This window comes from Halichoeres trimaculatus, unplaced genomic scaffold, assembly GCF_033239565.1.
Source record: "Halichoeres trimaculatus isolate MK-OKI-2021-1 unplaced genomic scaffold, fHalTri1.1 fHalTri1_scaffold_10, whole genome shotgun sequence".
Classification (NCBI taxonomy): Eukaryota; Metazoa; Chordata; class Actinopteri; order Labriformes; family Labridae; genus Halichoeres; species Halichoeres trimaculatus.
In genome coordinates, this window is record NW_027437187.1 from 6,794,780 (window position 1) to 6,818,998 (window position 24,219).

The 24,219-nt window shown below is 42.0% G+C and overlaps 1 protein-coding gene across 1 annotated transcript; it reads left to right on the forward strand.

The window, feature by feature from the left end:
* Nucleotides 1-23,788, forward strand: slc38a8a (solute carrier family 38 member 8a). Its single transcript, XM_074677012.1, has 10 exons — nt 1-439; nt 5,262-5,460; nt 7,679-7,835; nt 9,760-9,864; nt 11,707-11,764; nt 14,914-15,028; nt 18,564-18,711; nt 20,684-20,886; nt 20,961-21,012; nt 23,057-23,788. The coding sequence occupies exons 1-10, from the start codon at nt 236-238 to the stop codon at nt 23,157-23,159; spliced, it is 1,344 nt and encodes a 447-aa protein (XP_074533113.1). The 5' UTR covers nt 1-235; the 3' UTR covers nt 23,160-23,788.
* Nucleotides 23,789-24,219: the final 431 nt, after the last annotated feature.

Genomic DNA, 24,219 nt, shown 5'->3' on the forward strand with positions numbered 1-24,219 from the left:
GTAAACTTTCTTTAACAGCACCTGAAGGCAGCACCAACTCGCTCCACATGGCCGAGCCACCCCCTCCGCCGCCCACCACCCGGCTTACTTGCTCCGTGTCTGCCCTCAGAGCCCCGCACCGAGCCCAGAGAGCGGCTGGGAGCCTGTCTGTCCGCGCGCTCAGGTGTATTTATGCAGGCTGTGAGCGCGCGTGAGCGTCCAAGTGTCCAGCCGTGAGTTTCCCGCCGCCTGCAGCATGGAGGAGTTAGCCAGAGAGAGCATCAGCCTGCTGGCCTCAGCCTCCACCAAGCCCTCGCTGGATGTAGCCGCCGGGCCTCGGCTCGGTTCTCTGGGGGCCATTTTTATCATGCTGAAGTCTGCTCTGGGCGCCGGACTCCTCAACTTTCCGTGGGCCTTCGAGAGGGCCGGGGGCATCCGGAGCGCGGTCACTGTGGAGCTGGTGGGTCAAAGTTTTTAAATATATAAAAATAAGTGTTTTTAAAACTGTTTCAGAGATAGTTTTTATCTTTTCTGACAGATATCTGAAAAGTTTAAACCCAACCAACTGCTGTAAAGGTTATCAGATGAAGGAAAACACATTGAAATAAAAATGTTTTATCTCATGTGACAGACATAGAAGGCCACTCCAGTCAATTAAGGAGATTGAAATCTGTTTCACCTGACAGGAGAGGCCATGATAGGCTACACCTCAGACTTTTCTTTTTAATTCTTATGTTTTGTCTTCTATTTAAAAAAATCAGGGTTTAATTTGACTCCTTAACTCATTTTTCCTTTAAGCCCGAACCACCTCTACCTTTAGTATAAACTGTTTTTATAGCTGTTTCAGTTATTATAAAAAAACAAAAAAACACATTTATCTAAGTTCTCAGACTCTGCACAAGTGTCAGCTTCAGCATTTTTTTATTAGTCTGATCTAACAAGCCGGCTCATTGCCAGTTTTTGAAATGACCAAACTGTAAGAACGTCTTATGTAATATAATATTAGCTGGTCTTAACACTTTGTTCTAACTGTGTTGAAGATTTTCTTGTTGGCAGGCAAAAGAAAATAGAGATCAAAATTCAAAGTATGAAAAGCTCTCTTCTTTAAGGATCAAAAGCCTAACCCTCATGGTGACAAGAACCATTTTTATGAAGCAATTTCTGAAAGGTGCATCAGCTGACAAGCACACTCCTTTTTTTAACCTAAATTATGAGCTTTTAAAGTTGGTTAAACTCACTCAAATCTATAGCATCTCTCCAGCACTATGAATGTTATCAGAGCCTAAAGTCAGGAGATGAGGTCATTTGACTCAGAGCTGCACCATGCAGAAAATTTGCAAAGATAAGAGTTGATGTGGCTCTGTTTCGCCTTGAAGTGCTGGGCGTAAAGATGGCTGAAGATGATCTTTTCAGAAAAATGTGAACATGTTTGCAGTGGAAACAATGATGTTGTTTTTGAGCTTTCACTGATTTTCGTAGGTGTGATATAAATTGGGGTTGTATTGTCCCTTTTTTAATGTAATAATTATTCCCATTACTTTTATTTTTTCATTTAAATGACCTTTGATTGATTTCTCCATCTTCTCTCTTCTCTTCTCTTTAAAGTGATACTCCGGGATGGAACAAGTTGGGTCCTTTCACAAGGTTTAGGGCAGAAATTACCCCTACAGCAGTGTTTTTGTGCAGCAGAAGCCCAGGGCGCTCGCACCAAACACCCCCTCCCTGCTCCTCTGCCGGTTTCCTCTGCACTCAGACGGGGCCATATTTTACTTGACACAAAACACAAATTAACCACCGAAAAAATCTGATATTGGTCTGATATTCACGCTTTATTTAGAGAATTTTCAGCACGTTACTTTCACACAAAAACACCGCTAAATAAGGCTGTGGTTCTCATCGTGGCGTAAAACGGCGCTTCCTCCGCTGCAGAGCTACAGCTGGCTACGAGGCGCTCGCTGCTTAGTATCAGTCCGCGCGCGCCGCGTGCCAAATATAAACAAGCGCAGGTAGTCTGCCAGGACGAAGAGACACGATGAGAACTAGAGCCTTATTTGAAAAGCGGTGTTTTTGTGTGAAAGTAACGTGCTGAAAATTCTCTAAATAAAGCATGAATGCAGACCGATATCAGATTTTTTTGGTGGGAGTCCGTTCATTTGTGTTTTTGGTCAAGTAAAATATGGCCCCATCTAAGTGCAGAGGAAACCGGTCGACCGGTAGGGATGAGCACCTTTCACATTCGAAACGATACGGCACCGATGCTGGGTACCTGGCAATCAGTATCGGTACTCAACTGTACCAATTTTCGGTACTTTTTTTGTGTTTATGTGGTAAAAAATATCACATTGTTCAATAATCAAGTATAGAATTTTTTTTTTCAATTTAACATATTTATTATTCAATATATAACCTTGCAATGCTCTGTTCATTTCCAGCATGGAAAATCGTCTACTCTTCTACTCACTCATAGTCACAAGGATGCATTTAGGTACCTAAACATGGTACCTTTTGATTTTACATGAATCGATATGCGGTACTTTTGACATAATTTGGTCGGTACCTGTAAAAGTACCTAATTTGGTACCCATCCCTAGCTGTAGGGGTAATTTCAGCCCTAAACCTTGTGATAGGACCCAACTTGCTCCATCCCGGAGTATAACTTTAAGAAGAGAACTGAACTGATTTCCCATCCCATCGTCACTGGTATCTATTTGGCAATGGGTTGACTACCCTCCACACAAACACACCAGACGTACACAATCAATATTACTCAAACCTTATACTGCACTGTTTTCTTCTTTTAGCACAATATATTATAATATGATATAATATAATATAATATAATATAATGTAACCTGGCGCTTGTACTGTAGAGTGTTGCAAAGACTGGCAGTGTGCTCTTATATACAGAATTTAATCATAAAATCAGATATTTTTTTTTTCTTGAAGTAAGCTCCCGTTTGGCTCTGACAGCAGGTTTGAGCACTCCACTGTTTGTACTGTAGGTGTAGATGTTAATAGTTAACACTCCACAGGACACACATCCTGGTAATGCAATGTTTTAGTAGTAGCAGCGTTAACTGTGGTTAACCGTGGTCAAAGATGCTGGTGGTGGTGGGAAATGGTAAAATCAGTCTCAACATTTACGCCAGAGTTTCTGTGACGCAGCAGCATGCTGTGTTTGTCGTCACAGTCATCCTCAGTCAGTGCAATTTTCTCAGTGTCTAGATCTTCCAGCGCTGTAATGTATAACTGTTCATTCTTTTTTTACAGTCATGATTATTCTGTGACCCATCAGTATTTTGTTAAAGTGCAGAGCACAGAGTAAAGAGTTATAGTAGATCCTTGTTGTCTCAACTTTTTCTTTTTCCTTTCAAATCAGCTGTCACAGGGCTGGACCTCACAAGAACAGACTCCAAGACCCAAATCAGGGCTACGTTTACAAACATTAAATATTGGTGGCGGGTTTAAGGCCAATGTTCCAGTTTCTGAAACATTCAGTCCTTTTAAGGAAGAAGCTAAGAGAAGACCTCTGTGTTTGAGGTCCACACCACTTATGTGTCACAAACCAGTTAGGAGATCCTTGGGTGATGACCTCATTATTCACAAACTCTCGTGAACATCTTGTGCTACTTTTAAATTGGAGCTTTTTAATCAGACAGATGCAGAGATTTCTACATGTGAAAATGTTGAGGTGTGAAAATCTGCATACGTTTAGTCTGAACATCCAGTGTTGTTGCTTTATATTCATTTGTAAAACACAGGAAAGCAGAAAAGAAACCTCTATAATATTGTTCAGCCCTTGTCTCTAAAAGTTTGAACCCAGTTTGGCTTGAAATCCCCATCTCTAAATCTGTGTATTGTTAGATTAAAAGTGACAATAGGCAAACCTCAAAGCTGGTTAAGCTCTAACAAGTGTTTTTTTTAATTATTTAATTTTTTTTTGTTGGCTAGAGTTCAGGCTGAGCAGTGGAAAACCATTATTTACCTGGGTGCTGAGTGCTCAGCCAGGCTGTTTCAATGAGCTGCAGGCGTTCATTGATCAGAACTAAGAATCCAGGAATCTTTTATTTTCTCATTTCCAAACCCTCTGTCGATGATTTGTCTCGGTGTAGTTGACCACAGCTCCTTGTTCCTCTTTGTTTTTTTGTTTTAATAATCACGTTTTTTTTTAGCATGATGATCCTCCAGAGGCGTGTTAAAGCTGGTTGTGTAATATTTGGCTACATGACCACCGCCCCTTGAAACATAAACCCATAACAACACATAATTACTTCAATGCTGACCAGCATGAAATGTGTGAATCCAAACTGGTGAGCCTCTGTAGTTGGCTCCCTTTTCACTAGATTAGGTCTCAAACTTGCAACATGCAGACACGCTGACACAAACACAGAATGAGACAAAACAGAAGCCCCGCCAACACTCCTCGTTACTCCACTGACTTTATAGAGATCTCAGATTCAGAATTATAATGTATAAAATAGGATGATTACACTATTTGTCAAAATATACTTAAAATATGTCCTGGGAACTCACAGCGTATCCAGGGACAGTGCAGTTGTTAGGACTAGCTCTAACTAGCAATGACATTAAAATGAGGAACACATTAATGATTCAATTCAATACAATTACAGATATGTACAGTTATTATTCTGCAATCTTCCCCTTGAGTAATGGTAGGGGAAACACTATTCTGTAAAAGGGAAATGTTTGCTAAGAAACTATTTTCATTTGTGCCTCCAGACCAAAGTCTGATGTGTTTATACTCTAACTTCAAAAAGAGGCAAGCTCATATCTGTCAGCCCAGATCTTTGGCTGACAAAATGAAAAATGCGTCAGTTTTATTCCTAAAATAGAAAATGCCTCTTTTGTTTTAATCGTCGACAATTTTCAGTCAACTTCAATTTTTTTTCAGCTTATAATTGATATATATATATATATATATATATATATATATATATATATATATATATATATATATATATATATATATATATATATATATATATATATATACATACATACATACATACATACATACATACATATATAATTCATCACCCAGGCCTAACTGAGTCCTGCCTAATCCAACCACAGTGTGACAGCAACGACATTTTCTAGGTATGTCATTCGAGCTATGCTCAGTCCACTCTTGGTCTGACTAACATATTTAAAAGCCTGGTTCTTAAGCTGCATATTAACATACTGTGTGTGCGTCCTTCCTGTGAGGATTCACCTGAACTTTTTGGATCTGTAGTTTGATTTCCTTCTCCTCCTCCTCTCAGATCTCCCTTGTGTTCCTGATCAGCGGTCTGATCATCCTTGGCTACTCCTCCTCCATCAGCGGACAGTGCACTTACCAGGCGGTGGTAAAGGAGGTGTGCGGGCCAGCCATCGGTCAGCTGTGCGAGATCTGCTTCGTCTTCAACCTCTTTATGATCTCCGTGGCCTTTCTGGTTATTGTGGATGATCAGCTGGAGAAGTGTGAGTCAGAGAGTCTGCTGTATAAGTATGAGTTAGCATGAAATACTCATTTGTGGGTTCTGGACCCTGATGTCACTGATGTAGACCACATAAAGGAGTTTGAACAGGACTTTCCTCATCTCTCACTAGCTCAACCTCACACTACAAAAACGGAACTCTTATGCCGCGGCCACACCGGATGCAAACTCACAAATTAAAATGCGTGTCACGCCCGACCCATGTTCCCGGAGGTTTCCCTGGGGATAATGAAGGGGTCGGGAATAAGAGGACCACAGAGAACTTCCATCTTTTCCCTGGCTCTGCCCCTGCCCCGCTCCTTCCTCCTCTCTATCAGGCTCAAAATTCCACTGAGGAAAGCACAGTCAGACTCAGTGATGACCTGTGCAGGCAAATCCAGCTGGAAACAAATACTTACAGAACTTACCTTCAAAACCTGTCTCCTCAGCAACTTTCACCCAAGCCTGCTCCTTTTTTTGTGGTCTCTGTGGAGTACACATGTCATATCCCTTAACTCTGGATAATGACACACCGCACAGATAATTTTCTCCTCCATCCTCTGGCGGGGTTTGAGTCGGAGCAGGTGGCGGTTCCCCCCCATGACCTCATCAAATCAATGATGTCATGGGGGAATTTCATCGCTGATTGGCTGCCGCGGCACAGCCTCAGCCTTGAATTCGTGTTGAAAGTTCAAACGCATCCAACGCGCCGTCTGGGGCAGTTCAGTGTCCAAACGCGCCTTTGCATTGACTCTGGATGTAATCTCGACGCAAACTTGCTTTCCATACAATTAGATACACTCACCGGCTACTTTATTAGGCACACCTATTCAACTGCTTGTTAACGTACATTTCTAATCAGCCAATCACATGGCAGCAACTCAATGCATTGAGGCATGTAGACATGGTCAAGACGATCTGCTGCAGTTCAAACAGAGCATCAGGATGGTAAAGAAAGGTGATTTAAGAGAATCTGAACGTGGCATGGTTGTTGGTCTGAGTATTTCAGAAACTGCTGATCTACTGGGATTTTAACCAACAACCATCTTTATAGAGATTAGTCCCAAAACCTGTGGGCCAAAATGCCTTGTTGATGCCAGAGGTCAGAGGAGAATGGACAGACTGGGTGGAGCTGATAGAAAGACAACAGTAACTCAAATAACCACTGGTTACAACCGAGGTCTGCAGAAGAGCATCTCTGAACACACAACACGTCCAACCTTGAAGCAGATGGGCTACAGCAGCAGAAGACCACACCGGGTGACCCTCCTGTCAGCTAAGAACAGGAAACCGAGGCTACAATTCACACAGCAACACCAGAACTGGACAGTAGAAGATTGGAAAAACGTTGCCTGGTCTGATGAGTCTGGATTTCTGCTCCACATTCAGATGGTAGGGTCAGAATTTGGCGTCAACAACATGAAAGCATGGATCCATCCTGCCTTGTATCAACGGTTCAGGCTGCTGCTGGTGGTGTTATGGTGTGGGGATATTTTCTTGGCTCACTTTGAGTCCCTTAGTACCAACTGAGCATGGTTTAAAGTCCACAGCCTACCTGAGTATTGTTGCTGACCATGTCCATCAGCAGGATAACACTCCATGTCATAAAGCTGGGATCATCTCAGACTGGTTTCTTCAACATGACAATGAGTTCCCTGTACTCAAATGTCCTCCAAAGTCCCCAGATCTCAATCCAATAGAGCACCTTTGGGATGTGGTGGAACGGGAGATTCTCATCATGGATGTTCAGCCGACAAATCTGCAGCAACTGTGTGATGCTATCATGTCAATATGGACCAAACTCTCTGAGGAATGTTTCCAGGACCTTGTTGAATCTATGCCATGAAGGATTAAGGCAGTTCTGAAGGCCAAAAGGGGAGTGAGTAAAGCGGGGCGTGACGTCAGCGTTTCCACTGAAAACACTGGCTTACTGTTGACACGGAAACTCGACAATAATTCTGTGTTTCACCCTGAAACCATTGTTGTGTAAACCACCCATAGGAGCTTAACATCCCAATATAAGCAGGAATGAAGGCTCACTGTCCATTCTGTACACCGTCATTGGTTAGCCACACCTATACATGATAAAGACACGCTATACAAAACCTGTACTTCCACCACAAAAGTGGACATGTGCCTTACTTGGCCTCAACATGTATGTTTGGGACGGATACGGTTGGATTAAGAATGTGTATGTGTCTGTGTTTTCATTCACCTCTCAGTGTGTGGCTCCCTGTACGAGCTGGTGACAGGCCTGCCAGAGACGGAGATGCAGTATCACTTTTACACGGACCAGCGCTTCGCCCTGATGCTGCTCTGTGTCTTCCTCATCCTGCCACTGTCCATCCCCAAAGAGATCAGCATCCAGAAGTACATAAGGTCAGACATCTCCTGACACGTGAGGGAGTGTGTACAGTTAGTGTGCAGTGCACCCCGGAGTTCGCTAGAGAGATCAAACATATTAGTGAAAATATTTGCTGCTTTCAAATTGTTATTTTAGGTTATTGAAGTTCTCACAATATTAATATTCCATCACAAGAATTTAATACAGCTCACATTTAAGACGATACAAAAAAAATGTCACTTTGTGTGAAATCCCACTTCAGCACTTAGAGCTGGAATGCTGCGTAAAATGTTGATTAAAAACAAACTTGATTGCACCATTTTCAATTAGTTTAAATGGTTTACAAACAGAGATGACACATTAAAACAGATTTTTATGCTTTTATGAAAAACATGCTCATTTTACACAGAGGGACCAAGGAGATCAGTTTCTGGAGCTGAGAAAATGAAACATCCCGTTCTTGCCTGTCTTAGGATTTGAGTAGCTACACTGATCAACATCTTCTGTGTCATATTTCTGTGTTTAGCTCTTGTATCCTGTCACAACAGAGCCCTGCTGTAGTGGTGTTAAAATGTACATGGTTTTCCTGAGATAGTGAATGTCTGGTTAGCAGCGGATGTTGCTTGGGAATCTGCTGACACTCACCACAGATTCAAATAATTAAATTCACTATCTGACTCCTCAACAAATTTTAGAGTGAATGTAAACATAGATTTTAAAGTTTTCAAAAAAAAATGCAACCTGCATAATAATTTGGATCACAGTGTAAATCATTAAAGTATGGTATCTAAGGGGAAGCATAGATCAATTTACAGTCAGCCTCATCTAAACTGTGTGTGCACATTTTGTCAACGGAAGCTGCGTGTAATTCAATTCATTCAGACAAGGTAACAATCTTTGAACACTAAATTAAAACTGCAAGCATTAAAATGTCAGATTTTTCTGTGTTGGATCCCTGCCAGTTTTTTTCAGTGAAGGTTTTTTTTTGTAGATGTGGAATAATGTAGCCATAACTAACCACAATTAATTTCTGCAAAAATATAGTTCAACCTTCAATATATTCAATAATCAGTGCTAAATATTCACTAAGTGCTGGGTCTGAGACCTTCTGCTTTCATCTAGCAACGCTGATGAAAGCAGTTTGAATGGTCTGAAATGACACTTGGTGCCCCTCACCTCCCTTAAACATGCCTGGAGTTCAGTGACATTCACCATCTGGTTTCTCAGGGAGCTGTTCATGAGGAGGTTATCAGCATGGGATGTGGCCAAAGAACGCAACTTTTCTGATTCTCTGTGACTCCTCCAGTCTCTCTGTGGCTCATTTGGTCTCAAAGTCAAAGGAGAAGAAACAAAGGTCTAGCTAGCTACCTATCTAGCTAGCTAAGTGCACTTGAGCAATTGAGTGAAGCATATGTAGAGAAAGAAACTGAAACTTAAGTATCACTCTCATCACCCAAGTACTGACCAATACTGATTCCAACATTGGCATCAATATATCAATATTTTGGCACACCACTACTCATAACAATGAGCTACAGGTTGGCCACCCCTGTTCGACAGTATGACCAACATGACAAAATATACTGTCAACACATAAACTATTCTTTCCTGTGGACCAAGCCTATGTGTTATGATGAAACAGGGGGAACGGATGCATGAATTGACACAAACAACATACCTTTATTTAACTATTACAGTCACTGTAGAATATTGACTAAATACTAAACCATTGAACAGTTTGGACTTAGAGAATGAGATCACAGTCGGACCAACAGTATTGTACAAAAATCAAACAAACCAAATGTCAGGGGTTATGGAGTATTCAAATACATTCAGAATTAGGTTGAATCAGTGTTAACACTCCTCTTTGTCAGTGATCCAAACGTTCATTGTCCCAAATGTTTCAGTGTTTGTCTGATCTCTGTCTGAGCTCTGTGTCCTGTTCTTGTCTCCTTGCAGCGTCCTCGGCACTCTGGCTGCAACCTACCTGACCGTGGCCATCATCGTCAAGTACCACACGACGCCATCTGTTCTGGTTCATGTCACCCCACTCTACACCAATGGGTGCGTATGCTGTGTCCCCTGCCTCTTTGCTTCATTGATCAGAACCAAGTTGTCTTTGTGCCAATTTTAGGCCTTTGTTGATTGTAGGATGAACAACCTGAGTGTAACTTGTTACTTTTGTTGACCCGATGAGAGGATTTCACTACCAAATTGAAGCACTTGAGCTACCAGGAGGCTGTGTGAACGTTGCTCCAAGTGGTGAAGATGTCTTCATGGAGGATCATCCTCTGTCTGGACCTGATGTCCATTTCTGTAAACGTCCCTCTCCATCCATCCCCAAATGTTGTCAGAGTGATTTAGATCAGGGGAACATCAGGATGGTCCAAAGAGTGAGCTGATTCTTCTGGAAGAAGTCCTTTGTCGGGCGCCCATTGTGACCTGCAGCGTTGTCCTGTTGAAAAGCCCAGTCATTCCCACACAGACCAGGGCCCTCAGTCATGAAGGAGGCCCCCTGCAACATCTCCACAGAGCCAGCCGCCGTTTGACGCCCCTGACCAACCTGAAGCTCCATTGGTCCATTGAAGGAAAAAGCCCCAGATCCTCTAGCTCAGCTGTTTTTGGGGCTACCTCCGGACCTTTTTGCTTCATAACCCTCAGGATCTTTGAAGAAATTCAGAATGTCTGTCTTACTGCATCCAACCTCAGCAGAGATGGCGTGTTGTGAGAGGCCTTGCTGATGCAGCTCAACAATCCGACCACGTTCACAGAGAGAAAGTTTTTTAGCCTTTTCCATCAGGAGGTCATGACAGAGTAAATAACTGACAGAAAATCACTGAATCTACATTTTAGAGCAGATTCTGTCTTTTAAAAGGTGCTCTTAAACTTCTGATGATGATCAGAGCATTTCAACTTAGTAGTTTGCATAAATTGAGAGTTTTTTTTCTTTTTATTTTTGTCACACTCCCATTTTTTGTTTTTGCACTTTGAAACTCCTTTCAGAACCTTTTGAAGAACCAACAGTTCAAAATGTAAATTGTACAGTTTTTTCAATTGGTCTTTGAAGAAAAAAAACATAAAGTACGATAATCATCTGCATGAAACATTAGAAAACAAAAAGTTGAACACAGTCATTCAATTTATTCATTTGTGAAGGACTCGACTCAGAGTCCAGGTTTGGTGCCTCAATCAAAGCTCTCCCATGAACAGAGCCAGACGAGCTCCTTCTCCTATTGGCTGACATTGTCTTAAAGACTCACCCCCTAACCCCTTTAACTCTGAACAAGCAGAGATGAGACGCCGTTCCTGTAAAAATAACAGACTGTTTGGTTTGATTAAGTAAAATTGGGGCACAGTCTTAAGTTTACTTTTTTTCCCCCTCTCTTCTCCGTTATGTTTTCATTTCTTATCTTTTATAGCGGGGCGCTGGACCTGCTGTCAGCTTTCTCAGTCCTCCTGTTCCTGTCCTCTCCATGTCACTGTCTTTCTATGTGTCATGTTTCTTGGATGGGATGAAAGTAAAATGTAATTTCCCCTCAGGGATCAATAAAGCATTTCTGATTTCTCCTTTCTACTTTCCAGAGCAGATTCATGTTCAGTGAGTAAGCGCTCAGATCATTTGACCTCAGTGCTTTGAGCGGGGGTCAGACAAAGACCGAACCACTCAGCTCCTCTCTGTCCTTGAACTTGTCTGCTGTTGGTGAGACTCTGTCTTACTCACTGGTTCACCCCTGCTGCTCCCGTCTGCCGGGCCACTGTGACTGACAGATGATCTCTACAGTGAAGCGTCTCCAAATGCCACGGCATTATAAACGCTGCCCTTGTAATAGCTTGTTGTTTCTTCTTCTTGTGACATTTTGCGAACAGCAGAAAATGACTCTGATGTCTCCTTCTGTCTGTGTGCAGGATCAGCTCCTGGGCCTCCATGTTCAGCGTCATCCCCACCATCTGCTTCGGTTTTCAAGTGAGTGTGGAAATATGGAGTTAAACTGAGAGGTTTTGTTGAAAGGTGGAAACAGCAGATTGTGCAGCTGTTAACTGGAGAGTTATGTACAGTTATACTCAAAATTATCCAACTGCCATTGCAAATTAGATTTTACTGACAAAATGACAAAATATGTGTTTGCGGTTGAAAAATCAAACATCAAAAATATTAATTGGTTGGAACAACCAGTATTAACAAGTGGCTTCTTTTAATTTGACAACAAATACCACTGAATAGAAGTGAATAAGGTTTGTTGGTGGTGACGTATGTTTGTTCATTGCTTCAGAGAGCCTCTGCAAATGAGTCGAAGAGCCACATCAGGCTCCAGACTCACAGGCTGCTGACCCCTCTATTGCCATAGCTTTGAGCTAACTGAATAAAAGACATATTTAATCCTCAAGGAATAAAAGTCAACGCTGATCCAGCTTTTAAATCCTGACACCAATACCTGGGCTTTGGTACCTGCTCCAATCCAGAACAAGGGCCAATCCCAATTCTACCCCTAAGCGCTTGGTTTTGCACTGCATGTCTAATGAAGGGGTGTCACAGTTCTACCTAAGATCAAGGGGAAGGGCTACACAGGCCTTAGAATGAAGACAAACCAAGACCTGACTTGAAACCAAAGTGTACGACAAATTTCCCATGATATCGATTTTTTTTAACAGATATCTAATCCTTTGCTACCGAGTGGTGTCTCGTTTCTAAGCTTTCCTCTTGGCCCTTAAAACAAGGGGGAAGACGAAGGGGGAGAGGGGGAGGTGTAAAATTGTCGTGTGGGATTGGCTCCAAGTCTTAGGCCATGTGCTGCACGGTTTGGGGAAAAGGTGCGATTGGCGATTAGGTGGACAATATTGCGATTGCCATTGTGCTTGCGATTTAATAAAAAAAGTTGTGTCATGAGTCTACAGACTTGCTTGGTTATCATGGAGAAAAATTAAGAAAAAAGTAGAGATGGATTACTGAGGATTTTAATTGTGTAATAATTCTCAAAATATCCAAACTTACTGTATACAAACAACAATGTACAGCACAACAGTACTGTTTTGTTTGTATTCAAAATCGCACATTTATGCCACTTTTGCTTTGCATGTTTTGAAAATTACATCTTTTTGCTGTGTCATTCAACCGGTAACCAAAATAACACCAAATAACAGAGGAAGAGTTTCTTTTCGCCATGAGCGCCTCACTTACTTCTTTGTGCCCCATCTTGTCTAATTAAACTGCCGTACCAGGGGGGGGGCAGGTAGTCACATGACCAGTTGAAACAGTGACTGGTTAGTCATCTCACGCTCGCTCTCTTAGTCACACACACACACACACACACACACACACACACACACACACACACACACACACACATCACTCACACACATCACTCACACAAACACACTCATTTTTTTACACTTTTTTAAAATAATTGCACAATCGCACGTCTTTTGCAATTATGTGATTGCATGTGCTGACATTGCAATTGCGATAATCGTGCAGCACTAGTTCACATGTTGCCAGGTATCTGAGAAACCGCATATATTTTTATACATCTAGGTAGGGATGGGTACCTTTCACATTTGAAACAATATTGTACTGATGCTTGGTACCTGGCAATTGGCACCGGTACTCAATGGTACCAATTTTTGGTACTTTTGCGTGTTTATGTGGTAAAAAGTATCAATTGGTTTAATAATCAAATATCTTTTTTGCAATTTGACATATCTATTCCTTCATATATAAACTTTTAATACTGTGTTCATGCCTAGCATGGAAAATCACCTATTCTTCCAGTCGCTCACAGTCACAAAGATGCATCTAGGTACCTAAACATGGTACCTTTTGATTTTATGTGAATCGGTATCCGGTAATTTTGACAGATTTTGGTCAGTACCCACAAAAGTACGTAATTCAGTACCTTTCCCTACATTTAGGCCTGTCATCCACATAACCAAACTTTTACGTCACTAAAATGATGTTTTAATGTTTTTTTTCTAATAACCCAGGAAAAAGCGTTTGGGTTCCCAGAGTTACATCTTAATGATGGGGGTTCATTATGATTGGCTGGCACGGGTTTCTAGTCTTTGGCACACTTCCAGCCACATTGATTAGCACATTTTCTCGGTGTGTATACAAAAGCCTTTTATAAAATGATTGGGGGGTGTAATTTGTTATTTTTTTTAAATACTCGGGTACGTGTGCACAAGGCCTCAGATTTGCAGGAGGTTTACTCATTCCCTTGATTTACCCGGGATTAAAAAAAAAATAGCCTTTCTCACTTGAATACATTTCTAGCAAAAAAATATCCCAGGAAGTACATTTTCCAAAACTGACTGAAACATTCTCTGTCCATATAATAACAAACGTTTGATGAGGAAATCTTTAAAATCAATAGATGTATTAGTTCATCTATAAACTTGAGTTTTATTTATGGTCTCTCCCACTGATGAAAAAGTCTTGTTAGTGATTGCAGTTCCTTTTTAAACTTGTTTAGTTTTTGGTTGATAAAAACAGAGACCTGCCCAGACTTTTACAGAGAGGCTGCTGAGCTGAGCGTGGATCTGCTGCCTGTGGTCACTGAGCTCTGAGGAAGCGTTTCATTATTAATACATTGGCTGTATCTAACAGGAAAAGAGCAATTCTGACAGTCCAAAGAGACACATAAGTTCGATCCCCCCCAAGTTGCCAAGGAAACACCAGAGGGATGCTGCTGAGATCTAATAAGAGGGGCAGCGCTGAAGGACTGATGCATGTCCGCTCCTAAACACACACAGCGTCCTGCTCCCTCAGGGTGAGTGATTGCACTGCAAAGGCTTGAAAGGAGAGCTGATGAGATCCTGAGAAAAGAGGAGAAAGGGACAACAGGAAGGCTGAGGTGAGATTTACAGCCAGCTGATGACAGCTGGGATCAACTGGGGACAGGAGACTGCATCCTGACCTCTGGGTGTTTCAGCTCACCCCATTGTGCTGTTCGGAGCCCGCAGCCTTTGTTTGATTCCCAGTCTCACCTCGGTTCATCACTCAGGTGGAGATCAGAGATAATCAGGCCTGTGGATCCTCACCTGGCTCTGTGAGAAGAATCCAGAGCTGTAGTAGTGATGTTAATTTGTTCCTCTCTGCTCTCTCCTCCCTGTGCCCAGTGCCACGAAGCGTCCATCGCCATCTACAGCAGCATGGAGAACCAGCGGCTCTCTCATTGGGTCTTCATCTCTGTGGTCTCCATGATCATCTGTCTTGTTATTTACTCCCTCACAGGTCAGCAATCTTCCACTTCCTCTCTCTGCTGTCCTATAACTCTAAAACATGTCTTGGCTCTCCATTTCAAGCCAGCACCAGAGAGGATATCAGAGGAAAAAAACATATTAGGAGGATTTTAATCCAGGCCTACTGTAGAGAATTGATTGGATCTTTTTTTAGGAGAACAGTTTTACAGATATCTCAGTTTTTCTACAGGCTTTACTGACATCTGAATGCTCTATTTCAGAGCTATTTCTTTAGGTATTCCTGTAAAATCAGTCTCTCAGTGTTCAAACCTCCTTCTTCTATCATCACAGACTGATGAAACCAAACCTCACCTGTCCCTCAGGTGTCTCTTGATTCCAGATGGCAAGTGCTCATTTCTGCAGTGTTATGTGATCAGGATTCTTTTTTAGATTCAGACTATTCTGAACCACAAAGAACATTTTTAGACCCAAATATTTCTGATCCTGCATTCTGAGCTCTTTTTTTCTTCACCAGTTCTTGTCTTTTCTGCTCCATTTTGTAACTTTAATCTAGTTTTGCGTCCTCGGACGTGTTTTCCGAACTCTCACATTTTCACATCTTAAAGAATCCATTCATTTAAAGACATCAGCTGTAAGAGTGAGGGGTGTCCCGATCCAATACTGATATCAGATTATACTGACTTTCATCTAAAATCTACAATACAAGCAGTCAATGACAGACTTTGCTCCCACCTGATCATAACTACACCCTGTGCTAAGGAACTAAGTATCTAGGAGTGATGTTGTCCATGTGGCAGTATTTTTTGTTGAAGTCCCATAAAGACGGTGCCGCTGAGAGCAGGACTTGTCATGCACAAGTTTCCTGTGGTGGCTCTGAACCAGAGAAGGTTAATATCTACCTACATCATCGAGTTTAAGGAATAATCATAGACTTTATAAAACATGGACAAAGTATCCGCAACGTCACCCGTCTGTTTCTGAAACCATGAATTGAAGCCAGTCTGCGGATGCAGCCACATTCCCTATGAAACTCGCTGTTTGTTTTTCTTCAAGCAGCTACAGGGCACCCTGTGGTCACGTGACCTGAGCTGTTCCTCTGATTGGACAGTCAAACGATCCTAATAACTTCTAAACCTCGGAATTAAATTAAATTCACTCGCCAAACAGCGTGGGCTGATAGTGAAATCAGCGTTTCAGACCAAAGCCATTGTTTGAACCAGGCTGTAAATATGCTTTTTAATGCTGTAAAAGTCTTGGGGGTTTTTTTCGGCTTGGTATTTATATGCTTTCTGCCCTGTCTGCAGCCAGCCTCAAGCAGATTCACGATGAATAGCAACTTTTAGCACTTCCACATAGGCTTCATTTTTACTGACCGGATGTTGCCTCTCGGGAACAACACTTGATCAAGCCTTTTCTGACATTCCATACAAAAAAAATTAGTCATAAAAGTACACTCAACAAAAATATAAACGCAGCACTTTTGTTTTTGCCCCCATTTTTCATGAGATGGACTCAAAGAGCTAAAATTCATTCCAGATAAACAATATTACCATTTCTTTCAAATGTTGTTCACAAATCTGTCTAAATGTTTGATAGTGAGCACTTCTGCTTTGCTGTGATAATCCATCCCACCTCACAGGTGTGCCACATCAAGATGCTGATCTGACATCATGATTAGTGCCTTAGACTGTCCACAATAAAAGGCCACTTTAAAATATGCAGTTTTGTCTCACAGCAAAATGCAACAGATGTCGCAAGCATTGAGGGAGCGTGCAATTGGCATGCTGACAGCAGGAATGTCAACCAGATCTGTTGCTCGTGCATTGAATGTTCATTTCTCCACCATAAGCCGTCTCCAAAGGGACAAAGGGTTTCAGAGAATATGGCAGAACATCCAACCGGCCTCACAACTGCAGACCAGGTGTAACCACACCAGCCCAGGACCTCCACATCCAGCAGGTTCACCTCCAAGATCGTCTGAGACCAGCCACTCAGACAGCTGCTGAAACAAGTGGTTTGCATAACCAAAGACTTTCTGTACTAACTGTCAGAAACCGTCTCAGGGTCGTCCTCATAGGGGTCTTAACCTGACTCCAGATCGTTGCCGTAATAGACTTGAGTGGGCAAATGCTCAAACTCGCTGGCGCCTGGCACGTTGGAGAGGCGTTCTCTTCATGAATCTCGGTTTACATTGTTCAGGGCAGATGGCAGACAGTGTGTGTGGCGTCGTGTGGGTGAGCGCTTTGCTAATGTCAGTGTTGTGGATCGAGTGGCCCATGGTGGTGGTGGGTTTATGGTATGGGCAGGCATCTGTTATGGACGAAGAACAAAGGTGTATTTTATTGATGGCATGTTGAATGCACAGAGATACCATGATGAGATCCTGAGGCCCACTGTTGTGCCATACATCCATGAACATCACCTCATAGTTCAAGATAATGCGCAGCCCCATGTTGCGAGGATCTGTACACAATTCTTGGAAGCTGAAAATGTCCCAGTTCTTGCATGGCCAGCATACTCACCGGACATGTCACCCATTGAGCATGTTTGGGATGTGCTTGGCCAGCGTATACGACAGCGTGTAACAGTTCCCACTGATATCCATCAACTTCGCACAGTCATTGAAGAGGAGTGGACTAACATTCCACAGGCCACAATTGACATTCTGATAAACTCCAAGCGAAGAAGATGTGATGCACTGCATGAGCGAATGGTGGTCACACCAGATACTGACTGGTTCTGAGTCCCCAGACCACCAATAAAGCAAAAAAAAAAAAAAGCACATTTCAGGGTGGCCTTTTATTGTGGACAGTCTAAGGTACACCTGTGCACTAATCATGGTGTCTGATGAGCATCTTGATGTGCTATTGTATAAAAAGTGAGGTTTTGTCAGGACACCCCCAGTAAGAGTTGTTGAGTTTCTGCAGAATGTACAGAGCTTTACTTTTATAAAAAGCAGCCTGTGCACAGTCCAGATGGAGTTTAGTGAGAGCTTACAGAAAGACTTCTGATCTTGACAGAAAAAGTAAATTTTCACATCATCTCAGTGACATCATCATAAACTTACTAAGATGAAAGCTGAGGGTTACATAAAAATAAGGTCTGACTTTGGACATGGCTGGTGTAAGTATAAGTATTCAGCATGTATATTCATCATGATGAATCTCCTGAGGTAGAAATGAAACCTTTTTTATTGTTAAGGATATAACTCTTTGTTTTGTCTGGCAAATGAAAAGTCTCACAGCTTCAGTGTTGGCAGGACTCACACCCTCAGCTTTAGGCTGGCTCTGTGTGAGTGCTGTGGAACAGATCCACCTCAGCTTTTAGTCTCAGTTTGAGTGAACAACATGACACTACTTCTCATTATAATAGTTTCTTAGTTTTCTGGTAAATACTACACTGGATGTGTAGTATTGAATCAGCAGAAGACTGGAAAAGGTTTTCATCCTCTTTTAGATAAAAATGCATTTTTCGCTCACTTCGTGGACATCTTTTTAACTTCCAGCTGTTTGTACTCTGTGTTAGCTGCTGTCAGATGACTAAACCCTGCTCTTCTCCTCCTGCAGGAGTTTATGGGTACATGACGTTTGGAAGAAATGTGAAGGCTGACATTCTCATGTCGTACACCGGGGATGACATCCTGATGCTCATCGCCAGGCTGCTGTTTGGAGTCTCCATCATCACCATCTATCCCATAATCCTGCTGCTGGGCAGGTCAAGCTTTCCTCATGTCATAGCACATGTGAATGTTAATCATAGATGTGACAAAGGAGGATCATTATTAGCCCTTTCAAATCCATCAGTTATGATGAGTCTTACTGAATATTTGACCTGATGTTCAAACAGGATGTTTGTATGAAAGAGGTACAGATGACCCCTGACCAAACAACGTCCAGGCTTGTTATAAAATCTGCCCAGTTCTCATTTCAACATTTATTCAGGTCACAGGTAAAGCTTACAGCGCCGGTCCTAAAAGAATGAGCCGTGATATCCAGGAGCAAAACAATTTTCAGGGTGTCCGTGCATCCTGAAAAAGTCTGAAAGTCTTAAATTTGTTAGAAGTGTCAAATGCTGGTCTTAAATCCATTACTCAGCAGTTTTATGTTTTTTAGGGCAGGACTAGCTAATGTTTTCATTTTTTTGTGGGCTCTTGTTGGAATTGTATCTGCTACCGTTTACATTTTATCACGTGCAGGCAGAGGAGACAGTAATCGAGACAGATACACTCTGTTAGGAACATGTGTCAAGACAACAGGTGATAAAACACATTACCCACGACCCATTACCCGTGCGACATGAAACAGCTTTAAACTGGACGGCTTGACAACACAGTTCTTACATGGCACGTTAGCTTAACAAGCTACCTCTGGTTCTTTTTTACTTTTTAACAACTGAGTGGGTCAAAGTTATAAATGCAGTGCTGCATAATTTATGTCCACATGTTTAGAAGGCCTTCTTTGATGTTATAAAGATATACTTTGAAATCCACTGAATTTATAGAAAACTTTAAGTTTGTAGGTAAATATAGTTTATTTATAAGGTTCAGTTTTATAATGTAAAATAGGATGAATACAGTATTTGTCAAAATATATTTGATAGATGTCCTGGGAATACATTTCCTTAAACTGTAGCACTAACAATAAAATGAGGAATACATTAATGCATTTTAAAAACCTATGAAGTTCATGTTCTGGAAAAAGGTTCAGGTAGCTACTTTTCATTAGTTCCTCCAGACTAAAGTCGGATGTGTTCATTCTCTTTAGTAGCTCCTGTTCCCCTGTCACATTTATTTAACAAAAAAAACAGCTCCTCATTTATCATTATCTAATCTAAAAATGCTTCAAAAAGCTTAATTTTAATGTCAGAATAGCTAGATTTTTCCTCCATATATAGAACACCTGTTGCTTCTGTTACTTTAAATAGCAATAACTTTTACTTGACTGTAAGTCAAACTTGTTTGAAAAAGGGGAAAGCTCATATCTGTCTGTCCAAATCTTTAGCTTCACTTAAAAAAAAACAAAACAGTTTTGTTCCTAAAATAGAAAATGCCTCTGATGCTTTATTTCTTTAGGAATAAAATTTTCAGACCTTTTTTTTCTCGGGTTGGAGAGCACTTTAAGCCCTGTGATAAAAAATACATATATCTGCATGCCAGCTAGCCTGGGACTATGGGTGAGTGTGGCTTGGTTATTGCACTTCAGCTGGATCCTCCAACTATCATCTTTTTTTTATTGCGTATTGAGTCTTAAATTTCTCTCAGAGTTGCATTAAAAAGTCTTAAAAAGTCTTACATTTGACTTTCTGAAACCTGCAGATACCCTGGTATTATAACAGTCATTGTTACGTCTGTACAAAGGTTGAGTTCAACTAAACACCTGAGAGTGATTGGCCAACAAACATGACTGACACCACTGTCTCAACCCACAGCTGGTGTCAGTTTTCAGAGAGATGTGCTACCTAAGTGTGTGACTGTTGAATCAGAGCATGGAGCAAGGAGATGAGGTGAAAGTTTACTCAGGGTCAAAGAGACCTCAGACACAAGCTGGAGACAGACATTGTCCTTCTATCTGTCAGATAAATGTACATCAACCCTGAGACTGAACATGAACACAAGACTAGATAAAATGCCATGTTGAGTCAGTTGTTATGAAAGTCATTCATAGATATTCCCATCCCTGCTCACCAGGTCGGTGATCCAGGACCCTCTGTTGAATTGGCGGCGGCGGCGTGATGGTGAGGTGACGGCAGCGTTTGAAAGCCGCAGTCGTTGTTTACTAACAATCCTTTGGATAGCAGTCACACTGCTCATCGCCACGTGTGTACCCGACATCAGCAAGGTCATCAGTGTCATCGGAGGAATCAGCGCCTTCTTCATCTTCATCTTCCCAGGTAAGACCATAGATCAGGTCTAAATCTCTCCCGTGTTCCTGCCGCCCTCAAAACCTAATGATGTGTTTGAACAGGGCTCTGCTTGATGTTTGCGATGCAGTCTGAGGCGGTGTCCTGGAAGACCAGGTGAGAATCAGCCTCATTTAAATGTTAATGTAATGCAAATGTACATCCTCAATGTAATCTGAAGAAATGCAGAGGAAACAAAGAGCTGCTCTGACTGACTGACTGAGTGGGTGTTAATCACAGTGTTCACTCGCTCTGAGAGGACTGACATTTTCTGTCTCAGGTCCCAGACTAGGTGAAGTATTTTTCTCTAATCATGCTTATCTGAGAGTGAATCAGCAGCATGTTGGACACTTTAATGGGCCTCCAGCAGAACAGAGCGTCTTAATTAGATAAGTAATGAAACCTGATCTGCAGATTTCTGAGCGGTCCTGGGTATGTTATTATACATATTTATCCAAAGCTTGATTGGCATCATTGATAGACTCATGTCTTTTCACCTTGTATTTACAGACTCAGTGAGGAGTTTATAAAGTCCTGGTTCAAGTGGTTCAGTTCAGTTTGTCTCAGTAAGGCACATTTGTGGCATTTCCTTTGACTAAGACCAGGACAGTTCCCCATATTTCCGACCTGTACCGTCCCACTTTTTAGTATCCTTCTGTTGAGGTACCAGACATACCGATCTAACCCCAGAAGGTGGAGCTAGAAACACTGCAGTCCATTGATTGATTAAAAGAATTAAAAATTAAATCTCCAGTCAGCGTCATTAAGATAACTTTCTTTCATTTAGAAAATGGCGTCACAAAACGTTCTACGGTCAACCACGGAGGTGCAGACCTTCATTGGATTTATTAGCGGGGTACACTGTGCCATCACGCTATTATGTAGTTGATGCAGCTATTAGCATCAACACTTCCTACCAAGAAGGGCACGGTTGGCTGTGGAAATGCAAACAGGATCATGTTTTACGGATCTGGGCTCGCATGCAGGTTCAGTCATTAAACAGGACCATTAGTCCCAACGTTCTGTTATGGAACGGCCTGTTTGGCTGCAGCGTTAGCCGCATGCATGACTACAAATAATACTCCAGTTAACTCAGTGTTTCTCAATTCCGGGACCCCCTGCCCTGCATGTTTTAGATGTTACCCCACTCCAGCACACCTGATTCAAATGATCAGCTCGTCATCAAGCTCTGCTCGAGCCTGATAACAAGCCATTCATTTGAATCAGGTGTGCTGGAGTGGGGTAACATCTAAAACATGCAGGGCAGGGGGTCCCCAGGACCGGAATTGAGAAACACTGAGTTAACTGATCATACCTTGAAAGAGACGCAGGCGCAGAATATGCCACAATTAAGTGGAACCTCCTGGAAAACCCCGTCAAATGAACTCTTAACTGCACGTCAGCCACTCATACACAGCAAAAAACCTGGCGAGTGGTAACAGTGTGACTGAGAGAAGATCAAGAAAAGAATCAAGAACAATTTTTTAGCTGGAGAAATGGAGATTATATTTCAAAAAATCATGAAAAATTTATGGAAATTGCCTCTGTCTAGGACAATTTGCATCCGCCATGTCTTCGGTCGGAAGGAGCAGGAAGCAGATGATGTCATGTGACAGGAACCATTTGAAAACTTTTTTTTGTATAAACCAAAATCTTTAAGTTGTCTACTAGCATGAAAGTGGAAAAAGTTGCATAAGTAACATTGAGATTTTTTACTGTGAGTAGAAAATGACAGTGATACACTTTCATTGAGACAGGCAAAACAGCGTATAAGGGCTGTGTGGAAGAAAGAGTACAGTAACCTCTGCTGTGCGTCGTGGTGCTTTAAATGACTGTTAATCAACGAAAGACAAAAAGGAGCTGCAGAAAGCTGCAGCAATGACTTAACCACTTGAAATCAGTTCAGCTTTTCTATTTCCTGCATGCGATTGCAACAGTTTGCATCAAAATCCCCCTCCCCTCTCTCAGGGAGCCTGCTGTTGGCGCTGCTGACTGAGAGCTGTCAGTCAGAGCAGACTGACGCTGAAGGGATGCCCTCAGTGTCAGGTGTTGAAAACTTCTGAAGAAGACCAAAGAGATGCTCTTTTTTTCTCCTCTGACTGATCAAAGACACACTTCTGTAGTGACATTCTACCTTTGTCTCTCCTACCTTCCTCTCCAGAGTCATCTTCACATTTTGGGGAGTTGTGACCTTGATCTGCGGAGCTTTCATCTTCGGACAGAGCACGACCATCGCTGTCCTTCAGATCCTTGGAAGGATCTAACGATTCTTCCTCTCCTACCAGCCCACGGTGATCTGAACTCGTAGTCTCATGTCTTCTGTCCTTAAAGAACTCATTCTGTGTAATGGCCCTGAGACTCTTCACAAAAGGACACGACCCCTGCTCTCCAAGCCTTCATCTCATGCTGTTAGCTATACTCGAGTTCAGGTTTACACTCTTTAGGTCTGTGTGCCCCTCTGTCCAGAATCCTCAGGTATCTCTTTGTCTCCAGTCGTCACCATGGCTGTGTGTACGTGTGCCGGTTTGTGTGAGACCTACCTTCACTCAGACCAGATAAAGATCCCTCTGTGAACTCTCTGTCCTGAACAGTGGACTCTGTGACTCCTTAGTTTTGTTCCAGTCAAACAGAGAAACATGGTGCAGTGAAGTGAGAGGCTTCTGTTGTTTCTGTCACTTTGTGTTATCACTCTGTTTTTCACTGGAGAGCTACATTAGAGGGAGTAGCACAGGGTGCCACCAGGGATGGGAGTGAAATCTTTACATGTATATTTGGGTGACTGTAAATAAGTCGTCTTGTGATCTCTTGTGTGTATAAAAAAAAAGCTGTTTGGTGAGTGTGAACTGATGTCTAATGTAAAGCAGTGTAGTCACATCTAAAGTTCACGATCAAAGATGATCAAAATAAAACAATGTTTACATCAAGCTTCGGTTAAACACGTTTCTGTTTGGGAATATTAAATCCTGTTCAGTGAACGCTGACATCTCCATGTGCTCCAGCTTTAGCAGGGGCAGCTGTGGCTCAGTGGAAGACTTGGTTTTTTTCTTGAAGGTCGGGGAATTGGACGTCCCCTTTTTCTGCTATCAAGGATCAGGTAACCCATCCAGATTACCAGTGCTCTAAAAAGGACAACGTATCATAATGTGGGATACCAGATCTGTACAGAACAACAGGTAGAAGAGCTGAGGGATCATTTTAAGTGTTACTGATTTTGAGATAAAACACAAAAATAACAAACTTCCATTTCTTTATAGTTTCTTTTATAACGCCTCAACTGAGCCTCAACAAATAAAAAACAAATATACATTAGATATTTTGGATATT

Bases quoted from the DNA above. Each gene is read 5' to 3' on its own strand.
- slc38a8a (XM_074677012.1), top strand. From the start codon at position 236: ATGGAGGAGTTAGCCAGAGAGAGCATCAGCCTGCTGGCCTCAGCCTCC. The intron at 440-5,261 runs GTGGGTCAAAGT...TCCTCCTCTCAG, and splicing joins GCGCGGTCACTGTGGAGCTG to ATCTCCCTTGTGTTCCTGAT. The intron at 7,836-9,759 runs GTCAGACATCTC...GTCTCCTTGCAG, and splicing joins AGCATCCAGAAGTACATAAG to CGTCCTCGGCACTCTGGCTG.